The sequence below is a fragment of the Canis lupus genome, chromosome 7 (genome assembly GCF_011100685.1).
Source record: "Canis lupus familiaris isolate Mischka breed German Shepherd chromosome 7, alternate assembly UU_Cfam_GSD_1.0, whole genome shotgun sequence".
In the NCBI taxonomy this organism is placed as follows: domain Eukaryota; kingdom Metazoa; phylum Chordata; class Mammalia; order Carnivora; family Canidae; genus Canis; species Canis lupus.
This window is the reverse complement of record NC_049228.1, coordinates 67,265,479-67,287,703: the sequence shown is the minus strand read 5'-3', so window position 1 is coordinate 67,287,703 and position 22,225 is coordinate 67,265,479. Positions and strand designations below refer to the sequence as shown.

Here is a 22,225-nt window from a genome sequence, read left to right as displayed (position 1 = left end):
GCTCGGTACTGTGTGATATCATGAAAGCAAATATTTACCACCTAGAGAGAGATGATGGAAGTTTGAAGAGCATACCACCATTTGGGGTTTTGTAATTTTTACCTCTAAAAAAAAAAATAAGATCTAGGGTCTTTATGCCTTTACAATTGTACAGAAGATCCGAAGGAGAGGATCTTTTTTTCCCATTGTTTTTAAAGTACAGATATTTACTCCATTTTTATGATATTGGAAAGCTCTTCCCAGCTCTGGCTTGTTGTCCATGTGCTGGTCCATTTGCCTAGAACACCTTTTCTCTGCTCTCCACCTAAAATGACTCCTTTCCCTTCATCTCACGTAGACACACATCCTGTAAGAAGCGCCGGAAGGCTGAATTAGGCACCCTCCTGTTTGTTCCCATAGCAGTCCTGTATTTACTCTTAGCCCCTGTCATACTGTGTCATTGTGGCCAGTGGGCTTGTCTGTCTCACCACCCAAACTGTAAGTTCCATGAAGACAAGAGACTCCCATCTTTAGTTTGTTCTATCTCCTATTAGCACCTAGCCTCGTGATACTTACTGGGCACCAAGTAAAGTTACTGGATAAATTAATGAGAGGGAAGATGGATGGATGGACAGACAGATTGTAGATCAGGGCTGACTTCTGTTAAGACAAAGTTAACACCCAGGGGCCCTTGAGCCATTCTGCACTTAAGGCATTGCTATCACTCAGAGCCCTGCCTGGGAACCTAAAATCCTAAAGATTGGCATGGCCTGCTCTGTGGGTGTAATCTGTGCAAGATGAAGCGGGGAGACACTGGGAGCAAGTACAAATGGACGCGAGATGACAGTCTTGCCCCTTTTACCTCCTGCAAGGGCCCCCACCCCTCAGGCGTCTCCTGACAAATATAATACAACATGCAGTTTTGGTTTCCAAACAGAGTCTTAATGAACTAAAATGTGGATATTTTCCAGATGTGTTTTCTCCTTACTTGTACAGTGATTCTTTCTTGCTGATAAGATTCTGGTGACCTCACACTGTAAGAGGCAGATAGATAAGACCTAGGTCTCCTTTCCCACATCCCCCTTTGAAGTCTAGAGAAACTCTCCATTTCAAAAAAGAAAGGAAGAAAAAGAATATTCAATGAAAGAAGATATTTCTCTGAAGGAGAAGTTAGGAAATAAAATAGAAACTGCTTTGTATATCAGAGTTGGCAAAAGCAACTCCATACTGTTCTTCTCACTACAGTTTTTTACTTCTCCTTTTATGTCACTTACACAACTATGAATTAGGATATAACTGAAGTTCCTTCTAGAGAATTTGCTGCACAAGGCAGGGAACTGCTAAGTCACCCACACAGGTCTATACAGTAGCCGTGACCACGAGGCTCATCAGCTCCTTTACAGAAACCATGTTCTTGGACAGTTCCAGCTTGGGGGATGTTCTGGGTTGGGTTTTTTTATCCTCAATCATGAAGTTTCAATGGCAGAAGCCAACTCTTAAATTCAGTGGGTCATGTTTCCTTCAGAAGATTCCCTGAACTGGGAAAATCATACTCCGCTGTCCGGTCCAGCAGACATCCATCTTAAGGGAATTAGGATAAAGAGGAAGGACAGAAATCTGAATCTTTCTCAAGAACAGTCTCCTTTAACTCAACATTCCTAGTCCTAGAATGTCTACCTTGCTGCTAAGCTCTGCTAAAGTAGCAGTGACAGCTGGATCAGCAGGCTTTCCAGATGTGCACAAATCACATGAGGTGGCTACTGTTAGAAGCCAGGGTAACAACCTGCCAGCAGATATTCTGTATTCTTGTAATGAAACCTGAAATAGTGCTCAAGGTAGAAATGTCTTTCTTGCATTCCAGGGGAGTACAGTTGGTACCCCCGGAAGTCCCAGGTACCACTGCAGGGGGCATGATTGCCTCTCAGGACCACAGTCAATCTGGGACAGACACTTGTGAGCACCAGGCAGGGGCTCTTTGCCATGCTCTTGTTTCTTGAGCTCAGAGCCTGGACCATGAGCTATGTCTCCTGTGGGAGGTAACCCTATTTAGGAAAAAGAAATACTAAATAAGAGGCAGAGTAGAATTATAGAGAAAGCATTCATTTTGGAATTAGATCACCTGGCCTGGTATCTCATTTAGTCATATACAAGCTATGTAACTCTGGGCAAGTTACTGAACATCACTGAGCCTCAGTTTCTTCATCCGGAAAATAGCAGTTGTAAGGATTAACAGCAGTGATGGTGCAGTGCACCTCTCAAAGAGTAGGCAGTTGGCACTCGATAAATTAGAGGCTGTTGCTATTACTGTTATTATTGGTGTGGTATGAAATCCAATCGTCAGGGAAGGCTTGGATCAGCAGGCTCTCATGTGCACATTGGGGTGGTGAGATTGGAGAGGACCCCAAAGGATGAATGGAATAATGACAAGGGAGAAGGAGGCTAATGGCCCAGGCCAAGGGATGGTACCAGAATGCTTTTATAGAAAAAGATATTGGGATGCCTGGGTGGCTCAGTGGTTGAGCTTCTGCCTTTGGCTCAGGACGTGATCCTGGGGTCTCAGGATCGAGTCCTGCATTGGGCTGCCCGTGGGGAGTCTGCTTCTTCCTCTGCCTGTGTCTCTCTCTCTGTGTCTCAATGAATGAATGAATGAATGAATGAATCTTTAAAAAAAAAAAAAAAGGTACTAGTGTCAGCTTATCCTAGAGGATTAGGCCTTGGGTACTCAAAGAGGGTCAGCTCTTTAAGTGTGATATCCGAAGCAGTGGTAGTCTGGAGAAAAATTCTCTGTCAAGAAGAAGTTTCTAATAAAGGAGGAGCCCATGAGAAAACAGGGTGCTAGGAGCTCTTCTGTTTTACATTTGTCTTCAAGGGTAAGGGAGGATGACTCTGCCACTATTTTCCTGATTGACAACTTAATCTGGTTAAGAGATAAGAGTAAAAACCAACAAAAATGAGGTGTACTCTTACAGCAAGTGTTTGTTCTAGATGTCCCATCAGCCTCAGATTTTTATGCAACAGCAAGCTGCTGGCTTTGCAGCCCTGAAGTTTGCAGCTTTATACTCAGATCCTATTTTTAAATACAGACACGCATGCCTGAGTGCACGTAACCAGTTCATTAGCACTGTGGCCAGGGCAGATAGCTTTCTTGCTGCACCAAAGAGAAACCCAACAGGTTTTCGTTTTGCTTTTGACAAATATATTTATTCCCTTTACGCAAGCCTGAATTCTCTGCCCATGACAGTTCTGTGTTTTTTAAAACTAAAATGGAAGGAAAATTAGAGAGGGTAGAAAATGACTGCCTGTCAGCATATTTAGAAATTTCTTTGGCTTCCGGGGAAAAAAGGGCAGGACTTAAAATCCTGTGTGTGGTTTGAGGACAGACTGAGGCATGTGTTTTGATTTGAGGATCAAAACTGAATCTTAACTCATAAACATTTTATACTTTACTTTTCTTAAAGTTTAACTTTGCTGAAATGCAGATGAAACATTGTGTTCTTCAGAGTTTCTGGGGATTTACAGACATGCATGCCTATCTAACAATCCTAAGGTATAGATTATTATAACTATACCTCTCTTGTCTATATAGTTACTTAAAAAAAAAAAAAGCAGTCAGTAGTTAGCTGGATGTTGTACTCCTTGCCAGTGCTGAGGCGTCAGCAGTCAGGGGAGGGGCTGGTTTCTCTGTCTGTATGACCTCTAGCTCAACCAGTTTTTCACAGGCCTCAGTAGCTACTCTCATCTATTTGAATAAATAGTGTAACAAGCAAATATGTGTTGAACACCTACTAAGTGCCACACACTAAGAGCTGGAGATAAAATTAAATGCAAATTTTCCTGCTTTAAAGGATCTAATAGTAAACAAGCCAGGACCACACAGTGAAGTGAGTCCTATAGCAGAGAAAGGACTGCCACGAGGATTCTGCAAGATGCACCGCAGCAAAGATTTCCCACAGAAAGTGATGAGCTGTGTCTTAAAAAAGCAAATAGATCATAACTTGGTGAAGGGTCCGGGGAAGAACATTCTAGGTGGAAGAAGAACACATGGAAGGGCTTGGATGAGAAAGAGCATTCGGTGCAATGCGCACATTTCATTATAGGCACCCTCTAGAAGATTGAGGGAGAGCATGACAAACTTCTCTAAGGAAGGTGCTAGGAGCCACTGGGCTGGTTCACTTTGGGTCATACAGACACATGGGAGCATACTTCTGCTTCCTGATAGGAGCCAGGAGAATCTTCTCAGACAATCATGCATGGGTGGACCACTTGATAAATAAAAATAAACTGGCTCCATTACTTCATGATTAATATTCAAAATATATTCATGCTTCAAAAAATACATACAAAGACATTCTTTTCAAAAAGCCATTGATACCAAGACAGACTTCATCTCAAGCTGCTAGAGGTTGGATCTCACAGGAGTAACTTCTGGAGAAATATACTCTTAAAAGATATTTTAGAAATAAACTTGTATTCACAACCTTACTTAGAATTACTGCCTTCTAAGAACAAATATCAGATTTTATTTAACACTGTATCTGACTCTTTCCTTATGTGCAACCAGAAAAATGCTAAAAAAAAATTCTTCATGAATAATTGTTTGGAAACCCATGTAGGCATTTTCTTGGGAAATGATAAACTACCGATTCATTTGCCACTAAGGAGTAGTAGACTTTCCAGACCTTATGAAAGAGAGTGGCAAGCACTCTTGACTTTCTGTCCCTTCCACAAAGACTGTTTATAGAAGTAAGCTAGGTGTTCTTTACTACAGACTCTCCTTTGAGGCAACTGTGTACCACCTTCCAGGAATGGTAGGGACTCTGATGAGTGATAAAATTTTGTAAGTGATCACAGTGTTATATACCTCCATCTATGAAAATTACTTTAGAAAATAACAGATTGAGGGATCCCTGGGTGGTGCAGCGGTTTGGCGCCTGCCTTTGGCCCAGGGCGTGATCCTGGAGACCCTGGATCGAATCCCACGTCGGGCTCCCGGTGCATGGAGCCTGCTTCTCCCTCTGCCTGTGTCTCTGCCTCTCTCTCTCTCTCTCTCTCTCTCTGTGACTATCATAAAAAAAAAAAAAAGAAAATAACAGATTGAGGGCTTATACAATACATAAAAATAAAACTTAACTCCAGACAATGTCTAAAACATCCAAGGCAATACAGAATCATAGGAACAGTTAAAAGCATACAATTCTCAACCAAGTAACCTACAATTGAGTTTTGTGACAAGTAAGTTATTTTTCTAAAAGAATGGCTTTCTCCACATGTTTGAGTTCATTTATATTCTTTGTTTCAATCCATTTCCTTTGTTCTGTAATGAATTGGTCTTTTGTTGAAACAAAAGTAAAATATGAGCAGGTGTGTGTACTAATCCTTAATTTCCAAATCTTAGTTGTAGAAAAAATGGACAATGTTACAGGTGGCATGGAGACATCTCGCCAAACCTACGATGACAAGCTTACAGCAGTGGAAAGTGACCTGAAAAAATTAGGTAATCTGCAACAAAAATGAACCATTAAACCGAATCCTCTAATTGCATGTTAAATGACCACAGCTATTTAGAAGGATATCGCTATGAATTCACATTCACCCAGAAGGATGTTAAATTTTTGTGTTGTGTGTTGAGTCTTTCCTCATGATTTAAAGACTTCTACATTTTAAAGTCAAGGAGCAATTTTGGAGTTGAATTCTTCCCCCCAAAACCACTCTATGTGCCAATTAAAATCTGAAGACCAGTCCTGATCAAACAGGACCACTGATGCATAAAAGCTCTTTTATAAAATGGTCAGTAAGTTCCTATTGGAAATATTCTAAACTGCATAGAAGAGTTATAGAAATTAATTTTAAAAAATTAAAAGATTCCAGCTTATTTCTATCCTTTGATTTTGTTTTCACTTTTTAAGGAAGGAATTCATAGTGAATTTAATAAATAGTACGTTATTTCCTCTTGACACCCTGCCTAGTGCTCTAGAACTGGTAAAAATCCCCCTCCTTCTTTGAGAAAAGTGCTTACAAAGTTACCTTTCCCAATTTCCCAGGACCCGGTTTTAATAGATACGTAGGTTTTACTAATGCAGAGCACTCTGCAGATACCTCAAGTTTTATGTCTGAAATATACTGCATACTAGTTAAGTCTCTTTGGGATTCTTTGGCCTCACCTGAACATTTCTCTATACCACCAGTCTAAGTAACAAATATGTCTTATTCCAGGGGACCAAACTGGGAAGAAGGCTATGAGCACCAACTCAGAACTCTCTACCTTCAGATCAGACATACTGGATCTTCGCCAGCAGCTTCGTGAGATTACAGAGAAAACCAGCAAGAACAAAGATACTCTGGAGAAGCTACAGGCAAGTGGAGATGCACTGGTGGACAGGCAAAGTCAACTGAAAGAAACTTTGGAGAATAACTCTTTCCTCATCACCACTGTAAACAAGACCCTCCAGGCGTATAACGGCTATGTCACAAACCTGCAACAAGACACCAGCGTGCTGCAGGGCAACCTGCAGAGCCAAATGTACTCTCATAACGTGGTCATTATGAACCTCAACAACCTGAACCTGACCCAGGTGCAGCAGAGGAACCTCATCACTAATCTGCAGCGATCTGTGGATGACACGAGCCAGGCTATCCAGCGAATCAAGAATGATTTCCAAAATCTGCAACAGGTTTTCCTTCAAGCCAAGAAGGACACTGATTGGCTGAAGGAGAAAGTGCAAAGCTTACAGACGCTGGCTGCCAATAACTCTGCTTTGGCCAAAGCTAACAATGACACCCTGGAGGATATGAACAGCCAGCTCAATTCATTCACAGGTCAGATGGACAATATCACCACAGCCTCACAAGCCAACGAGCAGAACCTGAAAGACCTGCAGGACGTACACAAGGATGCGGAGAATAGAACAGCCATCAAGTTCAGCCAGTTGGAGGAACGCTTCCAGCTCTTTGAGACAGATATTGTGAACATCATTAGCAATATCAGTTACACAGCCCACTACCTGCGGACGCTGACCAGCAACCTGAATGAAGTCAGGACCACTTGCACAGATACACTGACCAAACACACAGATGATCTGACCTCCTTGAATAACACATTGGCCAACATCCGTTTGGATTCTGTTTCTCTCAGGATGCAACAAGATATGATGAGGTCAAGGTTAGACACTGAAGTAGCCAACTTATCAGTGATTATGGAAGAAATGAAGCTGGTTGACTCCAAGCATGGTCAGCTTATCAAGAACTTTACAATACTACAAGGTAAGTGAAAATTCTGAATTTATTCCTGTTAGTTCTTGATTGCTATATAACAAATTACCCTAGAAATTGGCAACTGAAAACCATAAACACTTGCTATCTCATGGTTTCTGTGGATCAAGAATTCAGGAGTGGCTTTGCTGGGTGATTCTGGCCCAGTATCTCTTGTAAGGTTGTGTAAGATATTGGCCAGGGCTGCAGTCATCTTGAAGCCTTAACTGGGGCTGTGGACCTGCTTCCAAGATGACTCATTCACATGGCTGTTGGCAAGAGGCTGAAGTTCCTTGAAATGTGAAATTGCTTGAGTGCTCTCACAATATGGCAGCTGGCTTACTCCAGACCAGGTGAGCCAAAAGAAAGCACAAGAAAAAGCCATGTGCCTTTTATGACCTAGCCTCAGAAGTCACATACCATCACTTCCACCATATTCCCATATTCTGTTCTTTAAAAAGAAGTCATTAAGTCGAACCCACACTCAAGGGTCAAAGAGATTAAGCTCCACATCTTGAAAGAGTTTTAACTATGAATTTGTGGACAGTGTTCAAAGACAGTTTGTTAAATATTTATTGAATTTGGACTTTCTCAATGCCTTGCTCTTTCAATGTCCTTATAAATCGGGCTCCTTTGAAAGCAAGATTAATTTGTGTAGGTCACAGAAATTCCTATTTCTAAGTGTCATGAGCAGTTGGATGGTTGGCCATCACAGTAACCATAAGGCCAGAGAGGAGGGAAAAAATGTGATTTGCATATAAAATCTGAGTTTTACTCTAATCCAAGTCATCCATGTAAATTGAGAATTCTTGACTCAAATTAAGTCTCCTCCTGAAGATTTGTGGCACCCATATATGAATAGTATTTTTCAGTCATAAACTATTTTCACAGGTTTTAAGTTGAAAGTACTATGTGAAAGATGCTGTGCTAAGCACTCTGGGGTATGCAGAGAAGCCCAGATGGTCTTTGCCCTCAGGTAGCTTAAATTGAGAGAATTTTAGAGTATCAGGAGACTTCCTATAAGCAAACTAATCCTGATTTTCAGAAAGAGGGTATAGATGTATAGACACACTGTGTACAGTGGGGAATTTGTCTTCTAGCCTGAGAAGTTGTTAAGAGGATAATTTGTGAGCTTTCAGGAAAGCAGAAATCATCAGAATGAAGAAGGCAGGTGAACCTAATCTTATTTCTGCACATTAACAGAGCTACTAGATTTTTAAATTAGGAGAATGAAAAATAGCATATCTGGATTTTACCAAGGCATTTGTCACTGATGCTGTTAAGAACAAGATGGAGAAAATAGGTCCTGGATTACAGCACAGTTAGGTGGATTTATTGGTTATATTGGTTTTCTATGCTGTGTAACAAATTACAAACTCTGCAGCTTAGGACAACACCCATTTCTTGTCTCATAGTATCTGTAGATCAGGTGTCTGGGCAAGGCTTGGGTCCTCTGCTCAAAGTCTTTACACCAGGGTACAGTGTCATCAAGGGGCTGAGGTTTCATCAGAGGATTGACTGGGGAAAGATCCATTTCTACCCTCTCTCAGGTGCTTGACAGAATTCATGTCCTTGCAAATGTGAGATTGAGGTTGCTGGTGTTTTTTGGGGTGAAGGGAGCTATTGGCCTAGAGAGCCTTGCCATGTGCCCATCTGATAGCACTGCAGCTTCTTCAAAGCCGGCAAGGGAGTCACTCACTCTAGTCTGCTGAGAAAGCGTTATGTAATGTAATCTTATCTAATGTAAGTCAGGGGGGTGACATGCCATCACCTTTGCCATGTTCTGTTGGCTAGAAGCAACTCACAGGTTCCACACTGAAGGGGAAGGGATGACACAAGGCGTGAGTCATTGGGAGCAACCCTAGGTTGTGTTTACCACAGAATGAGTATAAAGGATGGTAGTTGAGGAGCCCCTGTGAGGCTGGCAGCAGGTCTGGATGGCAGGCGACAGGGGCCTGTTCAACAGCTTTGTCAGTGATTAGCATGAGGATATGGATGACCTGATAATCCAATACTTTACTTGTGTGACATGAAACTATATATATACTAGCCCGTGGATGATAAATCACAACCCAGTATGACCCAGAGAAACTAGAATAATAAAGAGATGCCAGAAAAATGAAGGTAATAGGAAGTACACGTAAAATCCTGCTTATAGTTGGAAAAGACGAGACAAATGTTGATGGGAGAGTGTATGCATGAATGCATGGCGGTTTCAGTTGACTGTAAGCAAGTTATTATGTCTGTCAGTGAATCTAATGTGATCTTTGATTATATCAATAAAAATTTAATGTCCAAAATGAAGGACATACCAAGCCCATGCTGTTAACCCTGTCTATAATCGCTTAAAGTGCCTACCCCCTTTCCGGTCCTCAGTGCCCCTGAAGGAGTCTGTGAGGGTGGGGAGCTGGGTTTCATTCAAAGGGCGATAAGAGAGGTTTTAAGCACGGTGGTAACGTGATCTGATTTATATTTTTGAAAGGTCATTCTGGGTATGGGGACAGGGGTCCAATGAGGGGCTATGGGCCACTTGTGGGTGACTTGGAGATGAGAGAAAGGGTGTCCTCATTCAGGAGGAGCATTGCAGGCAGACTGCAGGGCAGCCCTGTCCGGCTTCCTGTAGCCCTGCTCGGCCGACGGGAGGAATCTGCAGGTGCAGCGGGCTGTGCATACTCAGAGTTCACACCAACGTGTTCTTGACCCTGTTCGGTGCTCAGGAGTTTCCGACCCAAAGTGTCCTAAACCCAGAGGAGCAGCCACAAGGGACTATGTGGTAAGGGTGCTGGGTACAGGGGTGTGGATGCAAGGCCGGGGCCGGTGTATGCGGCTGGACGAGGCTGACAGGTGGATTGGCAGCGGAGGGGGAGCGAGACAGGAGCAGGCCATGTCCTCGGTTTTTAGCTTGAGCAGGTAGGTGGAGGGACGGACAGAGGACGTGCAGGAAGAGAGGCCCGTTCAGACGTATTAATTGGAACATGTCTCTTAGAAGGAGGTTTCTGACTCGCTGTTTCTAAAACCCCAGAGATCCTGGCTTCTGAATGGTATTTTCCTTTTCTCATTCGCCTTTCCATATTACTTTTATCCTTGGTCTTTTCATTACCGGCACTTTTTGTGAGTTGACCTTGGAAACTTCTCAAGTCAACCAGGCAGCCCCCTTTCTGTTCCGCGTGTTCGGCCTCCTCCAGAACAGTCAGAGCCTGGGGGCAGAGCTCCATTTCCCCGGTGCCCTTCTCCCCTGCCTTTCCTCTTTCCCTCCAAGCAGCTCTCCTCCCTGAGGATGAGGGAACCATGGGACAAAGCAGGATGGAGCAGGATTGGATGCACTTTGCATTATGCTGGCCTTGCCTCTGCAAGGATCAAAATGCTCTGATGCTTCCTGGGAAATCCTTTGGCCTCGCTCGTCGTGGGCCTTTGGGTTTACAGGGCAGCTCAGGCCCAGGATACGTGGCCTTTCTCCAAGTAGAAGCTGAAGTGACTGCTTGCACGAAGCTACATAATAACGTGGAAACAGACGTTGAACCCCATGGTGATTCCCAGCAACAGTTAGCTCTATATCCATAAACCAAAATAACCTTAAGAAAGCCTTACTTTTTTGTTACAAATAATGTAAATATTTTTATGCTCATTATGTACATGGAGGACTTCATGCCTCATAAGACGCTCTTGGGTGGGAAGTTCACCCTGAGGTGTTCCTCCGTAAGCTGCAGAGAATGTAAGTTACACCCTCCTAGCACAATCAGAGGGTTCCCCTCCTCTGCTCTTCTCAGAGAGGCATCAGATTTAGTGGGTAAGAACAAGAGCTCTGGAATGGGACAGACCTGGACACAAACACCACGTTCCTCATCCGTGTCTACCATTTAGAGTTAGGTGAACTTAATGAGATAATGTAAATACAGCTCTTCGAGTGGTGCCAGCAGGCGGTTGGCTAATAATATTCATACCCAAGTGTAAGTTCAGTGCCTACCCAAGATTTCCCCTCTGCTGCAGCCCCAGCCACTACACCACAGTGAAAAACAGCAGCTTCATATGCCCAAGGAATAAAATTGTACAGAAGGGGGTCAGCGTGGATTTGGGTCTACAAGTACTTCCTGCTGGCAGCCTGCTGTGAGCCCTGGAGGGGAATGAGACTCGGATGCTGCTGACAGCTAGCTTCAACTCCTTTTTCAGTCCATTGTCTGCAATATGCCAGTCCTGCTGCTGAGCATGTGGCTGAATTGTCTGCTTTCATTGTTACATCTCTTCAAGGTCGGAATTACCAGCATTCCCCATTTGCAGGGATGGGAACCGTGGCACAGAGAGCCTGAGTAACTTACCCAAGGTCAAGGGGCTAGTAAATGTCAGACAGTGCTAAACTGGGATCTTTCTAGTTCCCAAAACCATGCTTCCACATGACACCCTGCTGCTGTGTGATGATAAAAGAGAACAGATGGCCTGTTTGGGAGGTTGAAATGTGGGAGAGTTTATTTTCAGGAGAACAACCCATAGAGGTTTCAGTAAGAGATCGACATTTGAGCTGGATCTTGACAGACACCTAGGAAGGCTGAAAGGATCAGGGCCGAGGCCTCAGTTTCTCTCATTGCCAACCCTACCCACTCTTGCCACGCTTCCTCAAATAAGTCTGCTCATCTGAGGACCCTTGAGAGCAGGCATTTGAAGGCATAGAAGCAAAGTGTGGCTAGTTGGTAAGAAGTGGTGGTTTAAATATACCCTGTGGACAAGGGTATATTTGTGGAGGAGGAGCTTCTGTGGCAGAAGCTTCCAGAAGGCAGTCTTAAACATGAGGTCAATAATCAAATTATTTTTCAAAATGATTGCTGAATAATATCTTTAAATTTCCTTGGTGAAACAAGTGCTTTTAAAGTACCTCAGTGAAACAGAATGACTTTTTTCATAATGTAGGTGTTTAAGAAATGTTTGGTTAGTTTGGGAGATTTTTTAAATGAGAAGCAAAAATGTCTCCGATTATATTTCTAGTTTTCTCTATCTTCCAACCTTACCACTTGAGGTTCTAAAATCAAGTCTCCAAAATTTTGGATGGCAGTAAGAATTAAAGTTTTCTCTACTTTCTGTTTTGTTGGCAAACAAATTGGAAAATTAAGGGGAGGACACAAGGCTGGGCCCTCCCCAAGGCCTGCAGTTTGGTTTCCAAAGCAGAAACAGCACAGTGACTTTAAAGTCAGCTGTGCTCTTTACACTGCTTGTTAGAGGATTCAGGTGTTTCAGGCTCCCTGTTCTGGAAGGTGGGGGACACAGGGAGGTGGTTTTGCTGGCAGTGAAACACAGGCTGCTTACAGTCCTGGTTTAAGTCATATTTAGACATTTCTGGAGGTTGTGATGGCTTGACCAGCACTGTGGGTATCCTGGCATTTTCAGAACCTAGAGCCAGGGAGCCACTAGCTTGGCCGTGAAAGCAGCTCTCAGATTTGCTTCTGAATGGGCCATCACATGTGCCTCCACATGTAGCATGACCACATTCTCAACTCTGAAGACAAGTTGCTACTGCACAAGCTTGTAACTACTCTCGTGTCATTTATCTGTTTGGTTTTAAGATACTAGGGGTGGCATGTCTTCATTTTATTTTCACTTCAGCAGCTGCCCAATGAAAGAGTCAAGTAAGACCTAAAAGTCTGTGGGATCCCTGGGTGGCGCAGCGGTTTGGTGCCTGCCTTTGGCCCAGGGAGCGATCCTGGAGACCCGGGATTGAATCCCACGTCGGGCTCCCCGTGCATGGAGCCTGCTTCTCCCTCTGCCTGTGTCTCTGCCTCTCTCTTTCTCTCTCTCTGTGTGACTATCATAAATTTAAAAAAAAAAATTTAAAAAAAGACCTAAAAGTCTGTGATCATCCAGATGCTAATAAGCAATGCTTGAGTCCCAAGTCCTAGAGGAAGATATACCCCTGGCATTAATAATCTATTTTTTATGGGTGTCCAGTACTGGCTTTTAAAGTGGTTTTAGCTTTTTTTCCTCAGTAATTTTTAAAAAGAAGTAAGTAGGAAATTTCTAAGTCTTAATGAGCAAAGTATGGTCTTACTAAATACTTACGTATCCGAATGACTCCTCTTACACATGGGACACATAGAGTACATTTTTATTTAGCTCAGCATTGGCAGGCCAGCTTCCTGCTCTAGCACTGTGATGGTTTTCCCAAGGCCGAGGCAGCAATGGATGAAGAAATCAAGAACACTGTGCTTGCCAGGAGTTTATCCACAGTCATGGAGTATTAAACTTTATCTTATTTAAGAGAGAAATAACTTGTAATGGATGTTGTGCTTCATGTAAAAAAATCAGTTTTTATGCTCGTCCTGCTGGAAAATACATCACAAGTAAGATTTTTGACCTTTATCAAGGCAAAAACTTGCATCTTCTCTTGATACCTTTCCCTTTCCTTCCCAAGATCTGGAAGTTAGCACCTCCTGATATTTTGCAGTGACTGTGGGATCCATGTTTGGTGCTGTTCTTAAAATAAGTCACAATTTCTATGTGGAGTGAATGGAGACATTTGAGAAGCACTTCAGTTCAGAGGGAGATAGCTGAATACCATAAACCACCAGCCCCAGAAAGATAGAAGATTAATGAAAAGCTATCATCCTAGGTAAGGGAAGTCTTGGATTCATATCAGGAGAGGAAGAGAGAGTTGTGTGTCTCTGGAGTTCTGTAGGAAACCAGAGGAAGGTGGGACGCCCAAATGGCTCAGTGGTTGAGCATCTGCCTTCGGCTCAGGGCGTAATCCCAGAGTCCTGGGATCGAGTCCGTATAGGTCTCCCTGCATGGAGCCTGCTCCTCCCTCTGCCTGTGTCTCTGCCTCTCTTTCTCTCTCTCTCTCTCATTAATAAATAAATTAAATCGAAAGAAAGAAAAGAAAGAAAGAAAGAAAGAAAGAAAGAAAGAAAGAAAGAAAGAAAGAAAGAAGAAAGAAAGAAAAGAAAAGAAAAGAAAAGAAACCATAAGAAGGTGTTCTGGAAGAAATAGAACTCTCTGTCACATTGGTCTGTCACATCAGGAAGACAAGCACCTAAACAGTCAGTATTCCATGGGCACAGGTAAACTCCTTTCCCATGACCTGCAATTACATACCAAATCCAGTTGGGAGCAATTGAGAAATATTGATTATTGGCAAAACCCCTTAAAGAGAATAAGGATAAAGAATCTCTAAAGCACTTGAATTTCCCGACAGACCTTCTTCATTATTTGGATTTCTTAAGGCTAACCATAGAACATAAAACAGAAATAGGTGAGAAGAAAAGCTACTTTTATTTTTGCTGCTATTCTAACTAAATTAGAATTTAGTGGTGGCAGTTTTGGCCTCTGTTGTCAGTATTGTTCCACTAATGCTACATCCATTATGGAGGAATGCATACGCCACCTTCCTCCCTTTTTATCTCTAGGACACTGCTCCTCAATGACACAAAAAAACTAAGATACTTTTTTACAGGAGATAGATTTAGCAGTGAAAATCCGCCTTCCCTATCTTTACTAACACATTTAATGAGCTTCCCCAGTTTAAAAAGAAAAACAAAACCAAAAACCTCTGATTGCAAATGAAGAGACCACTGGATCAATTCTTAAATGTGAGTAGTCAAGAAAGAAAGATCTCCCCAGGATCATTCCATAGCAGCAACTAGGGTCATCTTGATACATAGATTGAGTGGAGCTGTACTTCTTAGAATAAAGTGAGGGACACCAACCAGGCCACTGTTCCTCGGAAATGTCTCCCTTCTGGTCTCTCCTGGAGCCCAAAATGTTGGCATTAATGCACTAAGTCTTTGGATCTGCAACACACATTGATTTGATAAACACTGAATAAAGACAATTGCACCAGGTACTGCTAGCTGCTCATTGGGGAAGTGCCCTCAAAGAATAAACAGTTACTAAAAGATTAGAGAAAGGAAAAACTTCCACCTGGGAGGTTTGCCTGGTAGGTGGACCAGAGTTTTCCAGATGGATATGGGGAGGAAATTCTAAGAGAAGAGATCTGCAGAAGCAGAGAGGAGGTTGGATTAAATACATGCTAGACCAGGTCATGAAAGCCTTGATTTAATACTGATAACCAAGTAGTGGGGGCTGGATATTCTAGAGCCAGTGGAGATCAGAGTGATGGGTAAGGAAGACATATGTGGGAAGGATGCAGAGTGGAATGAATGGAGAGGAATCAAAGGTAGGAAGAGCAGTTAAGAGGTTATTGTAAAAATCTATCAAGACAACACCCACACTGGGTCATGATGAGTGATAGAAGGAAGAGATGATTGTGATGATGTGGTGAAGTGCATAACAATAAAGAGGGTAAGATCAGTTTTAGACATGCCAGGGTGCAAGTGCTGGCAGGACATTCCAGAGAAAATGGACCATCCAACTATGAGATGGAGAGAAGGACCAGGAGATCTGATGATAGGGAAGAGCCAGGAGTTGGGGGGCCGAAGTCAGTGAGTTGGGTTCAAAGAGAAAATTCTTCATCACAAAGTCTTCTCAAGTCTCTCACTTATGGAACAGATAACCCTAGAAAGGACATGTTGAGACTAGTCCTAACTATTAGCATCAACTCTTGAATAGCTGAGTAGAAGGTCTGCCAATAAATCCAAGGGTGACACCATGGGTAGTCTTAAATAAGGAAAGCCGAGTCTAGAGCCAAGGGTCTTGCTAAGGGAGAACAGAGATGAGTGGGCTAGTGGGGTCCATGGATAGTGTGAAGGTACAGCGGACATCTAGCAAGGCCTAGAATGGGGGATTGCAGCAGAGAGATCTCCCGATTGAGGCAGGAAGGCCTGCTTCACTGTTCTGTCCTGACTAGCTGGTGGGGGAGGAGTGGGGCAAGGGGAAGAAGAAAAACACAGGATGAGAGGCCCACCTACACTTATCTCCCCAGCACTTCTGCCCACCCCAGCCTGAAAGGCTTTCCATTCTTTGGAAAGAACGAATATGGATCTCTTTCACTTACTCATGTAGGACAGTGGGATTTCAGAGACTTAAAAATTCTGGAGAATAGAATATTTGAGAACAGTGTCCTAGGTATAGTCATTTCAGCATAAGAACACCAGAGTTCCTGTCCCAGCTCCACCAACTAGACTATGACTGTCAATGTCTCATTCTCCTGGGTAGATCTGTCTTGAGGAGCTGGTGTTGAAGCAGCTTGGCATCTCTGGCTCTACATGTCCCCAAATGTACTCTGGGAATAAAATGTTACAGATGAGGGTCAGGTGACATAATGTACGTGAAAGTACCTCGAGAACTTGTTCATTCTATAAATGAGTTGATTGTGTATTTGTGTGCAGTTCCCTGTTGCCCCTGAGAACTTACATCCCAGGTTATGTGGGCTTCTCTAGGATGATAAGGGGTGAGCAGATATCTGCCTTCTTCCTTTGGGAATAAAACAGTGTCATTTTTTTTCTTACCTGCACAATTGATGATCACCAATTTTTTTCTCTCGCCCACCTTCCTGTTTGCATTATTAGACTACAAACTGGGGGAAATGACCCTCTTCTCAGCCCAGCCTGTAGAGCTCTTTCCCTCAAAGACCCTCTGAGCTGGTCCACAGGTGAGGGAGGCTCAGCCCCAAGGATGGCAGCATCCCCACAGCACCATGGGGGAGACAGGAGGGCCAGAGTGATGTGACAGAGAAGAGGCCACACTTGGTGGGGCAAAGGAATCTAGGAATCAGCAGGATGGTGCCTCTCAACAGTTGATGGCATTTTCATTCAAATTTTTATCCCACAGCTTCTTGTCCAGTGCTTGCCACATAACAGGTTGTTAATAAGTATTTGTCAAATTAATGAAAAGAGGAAGCAAGTAGGAGGGAATCCCCCAACCCAGCCTGCACGGTTTTTCTGCTGGGATGGTTCCAGAGGACTAGGGAGCCCAAGTTAATGGTGTAAGACACTGCTACGGTGCCGGCGTGAGGAGGTGTCTCCCCCTGAAACATCAGTGGCTACCAGAGGGTTGTGTGCCATTCAGATATATTCTAAATGCTTGGAGCAGAAAGGGTAAGCTCAGTAAAGAAACCTTTTTGTCTAAAAAAAAAAAATACTGTCAACAATAGTATGGTGAAAGAAGCAGCATTCCTTAATGTATATATTTTGTATGTCTAGAATTTTTTTTTTATTGGAGATTCTATAAGAAGATAAATTCTTTACTGCCATTCACAATGGATTTCACATTCATGCCATTTACATTTTCTTATATTTTAGGTCCTCCTGGCCCCAGGGGTCCAAAAGGTGACAGAGGACAGCAGGGACCACCTGGTCCCACTGGCAACAAAGGACAGAAAGGAGAGAAGGGGGAGCCTGGTCCTCCTGGCCCGGCTGGAGAGAGGGGCCCAATTGGGCCAGTCGGCCCCCCCGGAGAACGTGGCGGCAAAGGCTCCAAAGGCTTGCAGGGCCCCAAAGGCTCCCGTGGATCCCCTGGGAAGCCTGGGCCCCAGGGCCCCAGTGGAGACCCAGGGCCCCCCGGGCCCCCCGGCAAGGACGGCCTCCCCGGCCCTCAGGGCCCTCCTGGCTTCCAGGGACTGCAGGGCACCGTGGGAGAGCCAGGAGTGCCTGGACCACGGGGGCTGCCAGGCCTGCCTGGGGTGCCGGGCATGCCGGGCCCAAAGGGACCCCCTGGGCCCCCAGGCCCCTCAGGCCCCTCAGGGGCAGCGATGCCCCTGGCCCTGCAGGACGAGCCGACCTCCGCACCCGAGGCCAACGGTAAGCAAGAGACTTCCCTCACCCCTGGGGTCAGGGGCATTGTGTGCGCCCGTGGCCAGCCACCCACAGCCCCCCCACAGCCCCCGCCCCACTTTACTTGGCGTTGAAGGCACCATGTGGGCAGGCACGTGGCCCTGCCGCTCACAGGCTGCTGTGCCAGGCGGTGTCACTCAGGCACACGTGTTTCTCTCTAAACGCCATCACGCTCCCCAGCACTTGTTTATTTAGCTAAGTCAGGCCCTTGGGGACAGATGCATCCCCAGACATGTCCTTCATGAAAGTCTAAGACCGGCTACCCCCAACCAGTCTTGTCCTCATTTTATGCCCTTCACCGGGGGATAAAGGCCCCTCTGTAACCATGTAGATGGAACTTTCTGTTACTAAAGCCCAGATTTCATTGTTTTTGAGAGTCTTAACAGTGCCTCTATTTTTTTTTTATAATTACTAAATTCGATTATTAAATTTTAATGACTTGAAAAACCCTCAGTGTTTGGTTAGCAACCAAGCCTATTTTTCTCTCCTTTGACTCACACCCAATTCCACTTGATTTCCTGAAGCACGACTCTGGTCATCTCCATTATCCCACAAGCTCAGTTTGGGTTCTGGGTTCTCCCATCCAGTCATTGATTGGTTCCAGATGACTCCAGGCTGATGTGGAACATCTGTATCTGCTCTGCCTTTGGTGGTTGTTTCTGTTAACTTCTGTCATTGTTAAAGACTAATCCAGACACAGGGGAACTGAGGCCCAGCGCCACTAATTTTCCAGGCTGTGTAGTTTTAACTACTGTGGGCTCTGCAGCCTGCCCCCCAGACTCACCACGCTGGCTCCCAGTGCGTCCGTCACGGGCAGTCGCAGGCTCACACACGGACACGGGAAGTGCCCCTGGCCTTCGAGGGAGCAAGGCCAAAGCCATGGCCTCTTAAACAGAATAACTGAAGAAAAGCATAGGGCTTCATGTGTGCGTTTGTCTTTTAATTCATATTTGAAGCATTTGCATCCCTAGGCTGCCCGCCTCACTGGAAGAACTTCACAGACAAATGCTACTATTTTTCGGTGGAGAAGGAAATTTTTGAGGATGCAAAACTTTTCTGTGAAGACAAGTCTTCACATCTCGTTTTCATCAACACCAGAGAGGAACAGGTATGTCTGCAGCATGCTTGGAGAAAACTATAATTTAAGGATAGTTTACATCTGGAAATTGCCTGCTTACAAGGGATTCAAAAATATCAAAAATCCATAGTCACAAAACACAGAAGGCCAAACACAAAACACATTATGGAGATTTGGGCTTTATCCAGTGACAAGCATTCATGGCACGGGAATTATGTCCTCTTGCTTCCACCTGGAAGATACCCCTTTTATTAAGGCCGGAGATATGTGGCTCCTCCCTGTGGCTGTTGAAAGAGCCAGAATGCAGAAGAGAAGCCTGCTGGCTGGAACCAAACACCTAGAAAGAGAAGCAAAGGGGCATGAGCACTGTAGGAGTTAGTGCAAGGGACCAGATATGTGGCCTCAGCAGTCAGGAAGAGCAAAGAAGGCTATGGTGCAGAGCTCACACGTGCTAACACCAGTGACCACTCCCTATGTCCCTACCATGTGCCAGCACTGTACAAGGCATATCTCCTTTCACCTCACAGCCACCCTAGAACATGTGGATATTACCATCCCCCTTTTACAGATAAGAAGACTGAGCCCCCCCCCCCCCCCCCCGCCCACAAGGTTTAATGGCTTTATTCATAGGGTGACATCATAGGGTGATGAGTAAGCTGAGACTGAGACTAAGCTCCCTCTAGCAACAATGCTCTTTGGTGCCACACTGTTCCAGCAGTTTTCTTCCTTTTCCCTAAGTATCTTCAGCAGATGCAGCAGCCCTGAAAACAGATGTTTCCTGCAGTAACTGACTGGGAATGAGCATCCAGTCAGGTGTCCAGACTTTAGAATATGGAGACTTGGGTCCAGTCTTAGCTCAGCCACTTACTGTCTTGGTTGCTGTGACATGCCGGGCATGAGACCTGGCCAGAAGAAGAGCTCGATAATGACACAGCTGTTAGCATTATTAGAACATTGGAGCAATGAGTGATAGAAAGGTGGAATTCATTGAGTTGTCTGGGTGATTTAGAAGAGGAAACACATCCTTTAAATTTCCCCTACAAACTTATAGAAGGAAAAAGTGTCAAAGCCCCAAAATGCTGCAAAACAAAACAGGTGCAGTAAAAAAAAAAAAAAAAAAAAAGCAGAAGCATGTGGGTGCTCTAACATACATACTCCCTTCAATGTCCTTTTTCCCTCCAAATGTTGCAGGGGACGGAGGATTTCTCCCAGGTATCTATTCCTCCAAAATAATAACATACTGTCACTGATTTATTTTCCAGCAATGGATAAAAAAGCAGATGGTAGGGAGAGAGAGCCACTGGATAGGCCTCACAGACTCGGAGCATGAAAACGAATGGAAGTGGCTGGATGGGACGTCTCCAGAGTATAAGTGAGTGTTCAGAGCCTTCCAGGCTGTTCTCTGTTTTTCACCCCTTGCCTGACCCCTTGCAATCTCTTCCTTAACCACCTTATGTCCAAATGCCCCTCACACTGAGGCTTCTGGTATCCATTGTATATTTCCATGTGTGGTAGAGAATCAATATGCTATAAAATAGGGTTTTTTTTCTCCTTTTCATGAAGTGAATTTTTTCATTTCTATGGAAAAAAAATCAAAGTCTCATAAAATCTCACAGTATGGTACTTGAGGTGAGGTGTTCTCTTTAAACACTGCTGTGAAGGGTAAGACTCCTTCAGGCAGGATCAGAGCTTGCTCCAGCCGTGTTTCTGATGAGGGCTCACAGCTTCCTTTGGGAAACCCCATCAGTGGCCCTGACCCCAGCTGGGCTTCTGGCCAAAGTGTGATTATGAACTACAAGCTTATGACAGAAATCAGGAACAAAGGTTTGTGTGGGATAATCATCTCCTAAGTGTTTGAAAAGCCCTTGTAAGTCTGGTGTGACCTGAGTCCCATAAAGGCAGCAACACAGAATGGAAGCCTTGTATGAGACCTGCTCAGGCTCCCAGGCTCATGGAAGCTTCTGAGCCCCAAAGTCAACTCCAGGGCTGTCATGTCCGCTCCTTCCTTAATACTACCGAAGGGTCAGAAGATGGCCGAACTGTATCAATTTGACTTTCACATCTTCCAACTTCTGCTTTGCCTCCAATGGATGCAAATATATGCAGCAAACTGCACCACATGGCACAGAATTTATGAAAACTCACCCCCGAAGAATCACCCTTCCCTTTGCTGGAGAAGAGGAAGCAGACCCTGCAGAGGCTCAAGCAGGCTTGGTGGTCATGACACCCGGGGAGGAGACAGTGAAGTGTTTCAGGGCTAAGACAGTGTCGGAGGTATTGAGTAAGGGCCTGGAGCAGTCAAGGAAGGGGAGCAGGGGCCAGAGGTGGTGGAGAAGCCAGTCAGAGTTCTGTGGGGGTTCCTGGGTAGCTCAGTCAGTTAAGCCTCAGACTCTTGATTTCAGCTCAGGCCATGATCTTAGGGTGGAAAGATGGAGCCCCAAGCCCAGCTCTGCAAGCAGCGGGGAGTCTGCATGAGATTCTCTTTCCCTCTATCTCTCCTGCCCTGCTCACTTGCATACTCTCTAAAAAATAAATAAATCTTTTTTTTTAAGAAGCTTCTGTGTGCATGTGCTTGGGCACAGGTAGACAAACAGGCTGGTTTGTACTTTTTTTTAAGATTTTATTTATTTATTTGAGAGAGAGAATGCAAGAGACAGAGGATGAGCTGAAGGAGAGGGGCAACAGGAGAGGAACAGACTCCACACTGAGTAGGGAGCCCGATGCGGGAGTCAATCCCAGGACCCTGAGATCATGAGCTGAGCTGAAGGCAGACACTTCACCAACTGAACCACCCAGGCACCCCTGCTTTTAAATCTTCTATTTGACCAGCAGGATTAGAGGGTATAGGCCAAAACTAGAATAAGGCCATCTCTACCAGTGACCAAACATCAAGATGGAACATGAGGTTTCAAGTCTGCTGCTACTAAGGCGAGCCTCACAGTGCCCCCAGGGCAAATGGCTATGTGCCTCCTGGCCCAACACATTTCCTGTCTGCATCCTCCGCACCTGTCCTTGGGGAGATGAAGCTATACCACACCCTGGCATTCGGGGGTTTGGCGGACAGCCCCAGGAGAGCGCCCAGCATGGCAGAGATATACCTTAAGAGACTCAAAACAGTTGGGAGGGTTGGCAGTGTTCAGAGCCTTCCAGGCTGTTCTTCTGTTCTCAGACAGAAGGCAGAAGTTATTAAAGGATAAATGTAAATCTTGTC

The 22,225-nt window shown here is 44.6% G+C and overlaps 1 protein-coding gene and 1 long non-coding RNA gene across 2 annotated transcripts in view; one reads left to right on the top strand and one right to left on the bottom strand.

Annotated features, from left to right (window-relative positions):
- COLEC12 (collectin subfamily member 12) overlaps positions 1–22,225 on the top strand; it is a 180,783-nt gene that overhangs the window by 141,505 nt on the left and 17,053 nt on the right. The window contains exons 4-8 of the mRNA XM_038543696.1: positions 5,375–5,473; positions 6,193–7,239; positions 17,406–17,903; positions 18,908–19,044; positions 20,277–20,386. Coding sequence (XP_038399624.1) covers positions 5,375–5,473; positions 6,193–7,239; positions 17,406–17,903; positions 18,908–19,044; positions 20,277–20,386 — 1,891 coding nt within the window. The remainder of the gene's footprint in view (positions 1–5,374; positions 5,474–6,192; positions 7,240–17,405; positions 17,904–18,907; positions 19,045–20,276; positions 20,387–22,225) is intronic.
- Positions 17,287–22,225, bottom strand: part of LOC119872605 — a 77,774-nt gene continuing 72,835 nt past the window's right edge. The window contains exon 3 of the long non-coding RNA XR_005362583.1: positions 17,287–19,351. This is a non-coding gene — a long non-coding RNA (uncharacterized LOC119872605). The remainder of the gene's footprint in view (positions 19,352–22,225) is intronic.